Source organism: Salvia hispanica, chromosome 1 (genome assembly GCF_023119035.1).
Source record: "Salvia hispanica cultivar TCC Black 2014 chromosome 1, UniMelb_Shisp_WGS_1.0, whole genome shotgun sequence".
Lineage (NCBI taxonomy): Eukaryota > Viridiplantae > Streptophyta > Magnoliopsida > Lamiales > Lamiaceae > Salvia > Salvia hispanica.
The window spans coordinates 10,539,644-10,549,196 of NC_062965.1; the positions used below are offsets into that span (position 1 = coordinate 10,539,644).

Consider the following 9,553-nt stretch of genomic DNA (forward strand, 5'->3'; position numbering starts at 1 on the left):
CAGGATGAAGTGGGAGGGGGGACCTAATGGCCAGTGTAAATATATATATGTGTTGTCGCGTATCGAGTCAGTCCCTAGTAAGTCAGTTAAGGTTAAGTTTTTTTTTAGGATATGTGTTCAATGAACGGGCTTAAAACTCAACCATTTCGAACTGATTGTAGGGGGATTGATGGAAATAAAGCATGCTAAAAAATGGAAACTACCCTCCAGTAGATCCTAGTCAGTATAGAGGATGCAAGTATGAGAGAAAAGCCCAACCTTAAAGCTAGACACGAAAGCCCTCTTAAAAGGTGAGTTAGAAGCCTAAAAGTGGAACTACTTTCCGCTAAACATATAAAAAAAGAAGAGTGACTGCCACATGATGTCTAGGGTGAAGTGACCGCGTGTAGCAAAATCCTAAGGGCAATAGGAAACCCCCCAAAAAATCCTTCCCTTAGAACCCTTTTTCTAGCCCATCTCCTTTAATCCCCGATATAACCCACTAGCCACTAGGACTGTGTGTATGGAAGGCATAAGGCAAGGAGCTACTGATCAAAACCCGAGGCAGAAAACCAACTGGAGAAAGAAGCAGAAAAATGAAGAAAACTGGCCAGGAGGAGATATTTGATCCCAAAAAAAAGGGAGAAAAGGAATAAGGGTGGCAAAGCAATGAAAAAGAAAAAAAAAAGAGAAAGAAGAAAAATGGAGAAAATGGCCTGGAAAAATTACCCGGGCCACGAAAAAAAAAAAAAAAAAAAAAAAAAAAGGAATAAGGGTGGCGAAGCCACAAAGGAGTCTACTGACCAGTTGGAGTCCGAATCATGAAAAAAACGTCAAGCCGAACAATGAGAAATGTCAAGCGCCCAAGTACACACAGCTCCTCCGCATCAGAATAAAGTAGTGTTGTGGGTCTGAAAATCTGTATGAGAACACACCATATGGAGGATCTGGGTAAGGTTGTGGCAGAGGTCGCTGATCATCCACAGGGTGAGAAACTAGAGGATTATGGTTGTCGGGAGCTCCCAGCAAGTTGCACTTTGTGGTTGGACTAACTACGGTGTCTGATGCAACTGACCATACGACGGGGCGGGAATAGGGCGAGGTTGTGGTTGGGGTACGCTGGGCGGCTCGGTGGCATAATCAAGATGGCTCTGATGCTGCAATGGTATGTTAATCCAAGAGCTGTTCACGGTGTTGATGTTGCGCTAGTGTGGCTGCCAATCTAGGAGTTGTTCACGATGGTCGGCTACGGCGTTGTTGACGAGCGTGCGGTACAACCACTCCTGCTGATTGTATGGCCTGTCATGGTGGAAGAATTGAAGATGGTGATAGTCGGCGTAGTTGTAGGACATGATGATGGTAATTAGGAGGATGAGAACGGGGTGAAAACACCAGTTAATAAAGGTTTAACCCCTTATCAAGTAAGAGGATAGGAAAAAGTCGCGAGAAAATCGAGCCTCGTCAATCAATCTGAATGCTAGACGTTGAATGCAGAAAAATAAAGATAACAATAGCTCCTATTGTTACAAATGCATTTTTTTTTTCAATTGTAATGCAATAATTTAAATAATACTACAAAGATTTAAATAATTTATTTTGAGATAATATACAAAATATATAATAATACCATAAAGATTTTTGGTCCTAAACAAATCACAAAAAGAAGTGTGCATAAACATTCAAAAATCACAATTTTAGTCTTCAAATTAAACTAAATGGACAAATATACCCCTCAAGGGCTAAAGGTTAGAATAGTAAAAATCAAAACTAAATTTGGGATTTATGAAACTTTTTTTGCTGAAAATGTGATTTTGTAAATGTTAGATACTAAAAATGTGCAACCCTCATTTTCTAGGTACTAGTTTTGCAGTTCCTCCAAAATAATTTTGATGCAGTTCTTTGCTCTTTGATTTTATTTGAATAAGTTTACAAAAGAAAAAATTACTAGCTTTTTTCTCCCTTTTTAAAAATCTATGTTTCTAGGACTCATTAGTCTGTGCATCATTTCTACTCCACACTCACAACAGCATAAAATAATCTTCTAAATATGAACAATTTTAATAAGTGATGATGTGATTATTTTGTTTTTTTTGTAAGTGTGAAATAGGAATGGTGCATTGTGGAGTAGGTGATCCGCTTCGCTGCACTTTTGTTAAAATTATTCAATAATCGAGTAAAGAGGGCTATGAATAAACATTTATTTTCTGAATTTGGAAAATATAAAATCAAAATTCGAGCAAAAGTTGGAAGAGAGAGGGAAGAGGTTTAATTAGGGTTTTAGGTCTTCAGCTCCCTAAAGCCTTGCTCTACAATCTACCGACTTCAATGGCGCCTGCTACTTATCTTCACAAATGATCGCATACTTTCCACCGAAATCCTTTCCTAATTCTCCAAAATGAAGCCGATTTATCCGAGGCCGATTCTCACCCTCTCCATTCTCACCGCCTCCACCCTTAAACCGGCCAAAATCCCCCATGTTGCGGCGTTCTCCACCTCGCCGGGACACCACCACCAGCGGCGGCAGGAGGAAGAGAGCCGCGCCGTACGGGTGTCGGTCTGGTGGGACTTCGAGAACTGCCATGTTCCAGTGAACGGAAACGCCTTCAGGGTGGCGCAGAGCATCACTAATGCGATTAGGGCTAATGGGATTAAGGGCCCCATTGAGATCACTGCTTTTGGAGATGTAATGCAGATTTCGAGGACGAATCAGGAAGCTCTCTCAGCTACTGGCATCAATCTCACACATGTTCCTTCCGGTGAACTTTAATTTTCGGATTTTCGTTTTCGGTTTGTTATTGAAGTTTGCTTGTGATGCTTATGATGACATGGATTCAACCTTCCAAGCCTGAATTTTTTTTGAAGTTCAATATGCATTTCGACATTCAGATTTTCAATGTTTCTACTTCCTTTTGGTGATTGTGAGCAGTGTTTTCTGTGTTTCTGTGGATTGTTTCCTTGGTGGAATGAAATTCTATTTTGTTGGATCATAACTGAAGCTATGTACGGTTGGATATCTCTGAAAAGTGAAACGAAGAAATCTGAGTAAATGGAAGGGTAAATGAGTTCCACTTCTTATACACAGAGACAGATTTTATAATAGACCTTTTAACACGAGTTTAGAAGTTACACAAAATGGTAATCTCGAAACATTAAGTTACGGGTATCGTTAGATGAGTTGTATGGGTATCGTTAGATGAGTTGTTGGATGAATGCGATTTATGTTTGATTTAAAGTTGGAACTTTGCTTAGTGATGGTTTGTTCATGATGTATGAATGGCGGAAGTGTCTATCAAAATATGCCATAGCTTTTGCGTGTTTGCTTTCTTATATCTAAATGTATTATTATTTGGTTTCTTGGAATTTATTATTTCTGTGTTATGTGCTTGCAAACTCATTCAAGAATAGGACCTGTTTCCTACTTCACTCGAGGCTATATGTACTCAGTAATGGAGATCTTGTTTTGTACTTCTGATTTGGATGTTGGAGATTCGTAATCTGTTTGTTTGCTTCTTCAATCGTAGGTGGCAAGAACAGTGCAGATAGATCTCTTCTCGTGGATCTTATGTACTGGGTTACCAAGAATCCTCCACCCGCGCACCTTCTGTTGATATCTGGGGACAGAGACTTTGCAGGCATTTTACATCGGCTTAGGATGAGCAATTACAATATCTTACTGGCTAGTCCCGATAGTGCCCCTAGTGTGCTATGCAGTGCTGCAACTATTATGTGGCATTGGAGTTCTTTGCTCAAGGGAGAGGACCTATCAGGGAAGCTCTTCAACCAGCCTCCCGATGGCCCGTATAATTCTTGGTATGGTCATTACAAGGCTCCTCTTGTGGACCCGTTTGCAGTTACAGAACTGTCCACATGCTCGAGTGCCGTTGAATCATCTCTATTGGCTTCTGAGCCGAAGCTTCTTCCGACTTCAGAGCCCAAGCTTCGACCAATTCCAAAATCAGTGCTGAATTATATATCTCGGGTTCTTAACTCGAATCCTGAAGGAATCAGTATCACCCATCTTCGTGCTGAATTAGCTAAGAGTAATGTGGACAGAGACCTTTACGGATATAGAAAGTTCTCTCGTTTTCTTTCAGCGATGCCTCATATTTTGGAGCTTCACAGAGGAGATGATGGGAACATTGTGGTCCAACGTGTCAGCACCAAAATTTCTGATGAATTAGTTTTAGCTGCATCTGAGGAATCAGGGACAAGCAATGGAGAGGTTGAAGTTTGCACTGATACTAAAAGTAATAACAAGAAAAACTCGTGTGACGACATAGTACATAAGTCAACAGCTGGTGAAGTTCCAGGTCCTAAAGTGATAGCAGAGTTAACAAATTCGCATGAAGCCCCAAAGATGGAAAAGCAAAATGACTCTTCTGTATCACTAAAGACGCATAATGTTAAAATGGAAGCTCGTGCAGCAAATGTGCAAGATCTGAATAAGGAAAACAATAAAAAAGCATTCCTTCCTAAGAGAAACATACAAGAGATACTAGCAGATAGGAAGGTTAAACTGAAGACTCAACCATCTACCAATGAGGCTACTCTAGCTACCCCAACGGTTGAGGTCAAGGACTTGTCTGAAAACAATGAGAATGGCATGGTTGTTCCTGATGATCGTAGTTCTGCTGCTGAATATGGATTCTTCAGAGGGATGTGGATGAAGTTGTTTGGCAATAGAGATGCGAAGCATGACGAAGCATTGAGTGAGAAGGATACTGATACACAGAAAACTGTGATGCTATGTCAATCATCAGAAGCATTACGTCCAGCCTTGTTTTCTCCTTCGAGCCATGAAGCTCTGATTGATGGAAAAGTTGCTCTGAGTGGTGGTGCCGCCTCTGACACATCCCTTCAAGATTTAAGCTTGAGTTGGTTTAAATTTAGGAGGTCCCCAAAGGTTGATGATAATATAGAAGTAAATGGAGAGATAGCTGATCATCCTAAGGTAAACATTAATCAGCTTGGTGAAAATAAAGTAGAAAATGATGGTGAAGCAGCTCATGTTGAAGTGAAGTCTAAGCAGCTTGAACTTTTTGCCAGAGAGTCATTTTGGAAGGAATTGGAGTCATTCATTGGTACATCCCAAGGTTCAAACATATTTTCCAAGTCAAGGACCAGGTATTGTTTCACAAAACTTTGTCATATATTAGCTTTATCTGTTATCTAATTTTGTTCATTAAGTTGGTTCTACCCATGAGTGTTCTCAATTGCATTTTATCTGCGTGATGTACAATTGAACATATAAACAGGTGAAATAATTTTGTTAGTAGTTCTGGACTACAGATGGAAGTATTGAGGTGAAATGTTATTTTTTGAGTTGCTAATACGCTGTATCCGACAAGCGTCAAGTTTTTTCTTATGCGATTTCCTGTCCATACAGGGAGAGTTTGGCACAAAATTTACAAAAACAGGGACCTATGGATCTGAGATCAGTTTCCATAAGCGATCTTCTGCACCTAATTGACTTGTTGATCTCGGACAAGAAGTGGTTGGAGGAACGTGCCGATGCTAGATATCCTTTCAGAGTTACTCATCCAGCAGGAAAACCTGTACAAAACAACCTTCCTTCAAGTAATGGGTTGAGTCATATCTTCTCAGACAGACAGTCACATGTACAAGAATCCAAAGAGAAGAAGTATCAAAATCTTTCTCATACTGGAGTTCCACAACATATACCTAGAGCCTCGTCAAGCAAATTAAAGACTGAGGTATTGACCGATTGCAAGAAGCTTGTCGATGAGATAGTAAAGGAACATCCAGAAGGGTTCAACATTGGTGGCTTTAGGAAACTATTCTTCGAAAAATATGGTTATGCTCTTGACCTCCAGAAGCTTGGTCATGAAAAGTTTGCGACTCTTTTTAAGATCATGCCTGGGGCAGTGGTGGTGTCCAATTTGATCTTACCACGTACTGCTCTCAAGAATCTTAACCTTCAAAATGCTGGTCAGGTTGGCCCTGTGGATGATTCGCATGGTGATTCCTTGATTACATCAAAACAAGACGAAGAAAGTGACTCTTGGGATGAACTGGGTCCTCCTGATACTTCAGGCTCCGAAAAAGATGAAATGGATGCACAACTGACTGAGAGAAGTCGAAAGGGAACAGATCAGAGGCTTACATTCTATGAGCCTTTGAGAGAGGATGACTTCTCCGATTCAGACGACGAGATGTCCTACACTAGGTCAGAAGACGAAAGCAAGTCTAAAATGTCATCAGAAAGTGCTCTGCTCGACATTCTAGATTCGTGGCACGGCCAGAAACAAGGCAATACCAAGAGGGACGGATCAACGAGCAAGAACAGCGGTATAGACTCTGTGGAAAGTGGTTCAAATCTTTCTACAAATGGATCAGAGGTTTCTAAACCCACTCGTAAGCCCAAATCTCAAAAGAGCTATTCATTTGTTAAAGAAGTTGATAGCAAAGACAAGCTGATTAATGGTATATTAGGTAGCTTGAACAAATCCAGCGACAAGTCTGTTGATTCCAAGGTCATGAGCTGAACCAGTTGAACGGATTATGCACACGATAAACATGGTTACCTGCACGCATCATTTTCAGTACCTTCAAGTAGGGGATACATTTCTGCAGGACCTAGTCGGGCTTCATTGCAGCATATCTGTTAGAGGGAAAGCATGCATCAATGACGTCTGGTGGTGAACGGTCTCTGGCCCGGGTTACCATCTTGGTTAGAGACATGGTAGCCTAGAATAAGCAGGTCTAGTATGACATATTTTCACATCCATTTTACCTGTATTCCAAAAGGTTCCATTCTTATGTTGCCTTTTGAGAAACTGCATGAGTTTTTTTCAAGTAGTTATGTAATTTCAGAAAAGGCCAATCATTATATATTAGGTATGTTTCTTTAACATTTTGACAACATAAGTTAGAATCTATGCATCCTTTTTGGGCAGTCTAGTGATGAAGTAAATGAGCTCATTCGAAGGTTAAAATTCGAGTTTTAGTATTTTATCGATAATCAAGCATGTCGCGCAAGATCTTTCCTTTTAGGTTACGGATCGGTTGGGCCGTCAATTTGGGCCATTCGAGTTTTGTTTGATCCATATAGTTTTGGATTACCATGTTTTTGCATTTGTGGTGAAAATATTAGAGGGTAATTTAGAATTCGTAATTATTGTAAAGAAGTAATAAGATAAAAGAAGAGAAAACTTATAAAAACTCGAAAATTCCTTATTTCGAAAAATTTGCATGCCAAGATCTTATATTTTGAAAGGTCAGCGAATTTAATCCCAAATTTCACAAATTCAAAAGGCATGCAAATTGAGTCTTTTTTTCTGAAATCTCCCGTGTCGTATTTGTGGTATCTTGAGAAAGTACTAAAAGGTCTTTGGAGTTTGGACGACGATCGTTTTTTTTTGGGGGTACTTTTGCACAATTGTAGTTTTTTTCCATCTATCTTACTATTATTTCTCACACCTCTATATATTTTCTCCATATTTTTCTCTCTTATTTAATTAATCCAAACAATCTGCTTCTTTTTTAGCAGCCTCTGCTCTTCATTACATCCTTCCCATCTGCTGTAGCTCCTTCTAAATTCATTATGTCCTAATTTCATCCAATCATAATGTTTAGTTAGTAGAGTTGCATAACTTGTGACATTCAAGATAAGCTAAAACACAAGTTGCTAATTAGTATATTAATCAAACTAAGCATACTACACATACCACACAGGTGGTCTGAAAGGCTTTGCCGTGGCAGAAAAGCACGAACAAAATTCAACTTTGCATAAGCAAAAAAATGGAGAAAAGAGATGGATAAAAATGTGTAATGGGGCAAAAAAGTCCGTACAAAAGTACTTCAAAATAAAATTAAGTCATTGTCCAAAAACCTATCATGATATTTAATTTCACGAAATACTTAAAAATTATGCAACATGTATTCTCCATAGTAGTAATTTTTGTAAGAGATGAATTTGAAAGTAAAGAAGACGTAGCCAAGAGAAACTATTGTAGACGACGAGAAGCTGAATTCAGCAAGATGGCGGCTTGAAGAGAGCTACCAAGAAGCAAAATGGTCTTATTTGTTAATGTCTTTGCTCTTAGTTTGGTTATAAATGAAGTAAAAAATTTGCATCTTTGAGCTTTTTAGGTATTGCTTTTACATTCGTATGTGAAATGTTGGGTTTCTTCTTGCAATAAAATCTTGATAATAATAAATTTGCCAAATATCAAGATCAAGAAACTAGATCTAAGATTGAATGTAAAAATATCCTTAATTTAAAATTATTGAGTAGATTTTGTATTTCCAAAACAAGTGAGTGATAGATTCATGGACTAGGTAGTTTCGATTACATTTCTTAAAATCCACTCCAAGGCGTGGTACTGTAAACATGCATGGGACGTAAACCAAATCATAAAAAGAAGAAACCTCCACTTGGCTAGCTAGTTCACTGGTGCAAAAGACGGACCTAATGGGCCCGGAGCAGGGCCGGGCACAGCTGTGTACGAGTCAATGGCATCACAATAGCCCCTCAAGACATCGGCCTGGTCCTGGCCGTACCCTAGCATGCCCAACACCGTGGGCCAGCATTGATGAGTGATGAGGGCTATGGCTTCACAGCATGGTGGAGTTATATCAATGGCTCCAGTCGCAAAGTACGCCACGATCTCGTTGGAGCACGACCGGATCTTGGAGAGCGCGGTCCAGCAGTCGAGGCCGGTGGACTCTTCGAGCTGGGGAAATTCCCTTGACTCCAAGTGAGAGATTATGAGAGTGAGAGATATCAAGAAAAAGGCAAGCTTCAAGGCCATTTTTTTGTAGTTATTAGATAAGTTGAGAATGGATTTAAATTTATAGAGGTGATTAGGGAGAGGGAGGGGCTGTGAATTAAGTAGAATGAGTAATGGTAAGAGAAGTGGGAATGGCAAGTGTTGCATCCGTAATAAAAGATCATGTCAGATTACTCGATTAATAAATTTACTTAATTAATATTAGTAGTATTTTTTAAACTTATAATAAAACAAAATTAAAACAGTAAAACTAGTGTAAAATCACATATCCAACTCCGGCTCCTCCCTCTAGTTACATAATTTACTAATTTTAATCAATTATTATATCAAAATTATTTAACTGTAACCAAGCACATTGTTTAATAATGAAGTACTTAAAATTATTTAATCTTCTCATAGCCATAGTAATCTAATTTTAATAACTCACTAAATTCCCGATTAAAACTAATTTTTTATTTTCTTAAATTTTCTGTATTTCTACTTATACTTTCTAATTTTAACTCAAAATATAAATACCTTTAAATTCAATTATTAATTATTATATTGAGTGTATAGTATAAAATCTATCTATACATATATAAAAGGAAGGTTTTGAAGATAATAAAGAAAAATGTCAATTTTGAATAATTTAGTAAAATGGAAAGTTTTTTTATTATATTTATAATAATTGAAGGGGCAGGGGCAGGGGCAGCTTCGAAATTGGGCTGGTGCGGTAATTCAACGGCCATTCTTCTTTTTCTTCAACTTTTTGGTTCAGTTAGAAAATAGGGGGAGAGAGAGGTTCACGAGGTTTTTATGTGTGGTCGGAGGCAAATATACTA

The 9,553-nt window shown here is 38.7% G+C and overlaps 2 protein-coding genes across 3 annotated transcripts; one reads left to right on the forward strand and one right to left on the reverse strand.

The window, feature by feature from the left end:
• The first annotated feature begins 2,221 nt into the window (after positions 1-2,221).
• LOC125200696 lies at positions 2,222-6,851 on the forward strand. 2 transcript variants are annotated; one of them, XM_048098433.1, is made up of 4 exons: positions 2,222-2,735; positions 3,501-5,103; positions 5,366-6,354; positions 6,433-6,851. In XM_048098433.1, exons 1-4 carry the CDS (start codon positions 2,375-2,377, stop codon positions 6,483-6,485), a joined length of 3,006 nt encoding a protein of 1,001 aa, XP_047954390.1. In that variant the 5' UTR covers positions 2,222-2,374; the 3' UTR covers positions 6,486-6,851. The 2 variants fall into 2 exon arrangements, with proteins under 2 accessions (XP_047954390.1, XP_047954389.1); XM_048098432.1 differs by having other exon boundaries at positions 5,366-6,851.
• A 1,533-nt stretch (positions 6,852-8,384) lies between these two features.
• On the reverse strand, positions 8,385-8,753 carry LOC125186835 (egg cell-secreted protein 1.2-like). The gene has a single exon (XM_048083302.1). It carries the CDS (start codon positions 8,751-8,753, stop codon positions 8,385-8,387), a length of 369 nt encoding a protein of 122 aa, XP_047939259.1.
• Between the last annotated feature and the right edge of the window lie 800 nt (positions 8,754-9,553).

Bases quoted from the DNA above. Each gene is read 5' to 3' on its own strand.
- LOC125200696 (XM_048098432.1), top strand. From the start codon at position 2,375: ATGAAGCCGATTTATCCGAGGCCGATTCTCACCCTCTCCATTCTCACC. The intron at 2,736-3,500 runs GTGAACTTTAAT...CTTCAATCGTAG, and splicing joins TCTCACACATGTTCCTTCCG to GTGGCAAGAACAGTGCAGAT. The intron at 5,104-5,365 runs GTATTGTTTCAC...CTGTCCATACAG, and splicing joins TTTTCCAAGTCAAGGACCAG to GGAGAGTTTGGCACAAAATT.
- LOC125186835 (XM_048083302.1), bottom strand. From the start codon at position 8,753: ATGGCCTTGAAGCTTGCCTTTTTCTTGATATCTCTCACTCTCATAATC.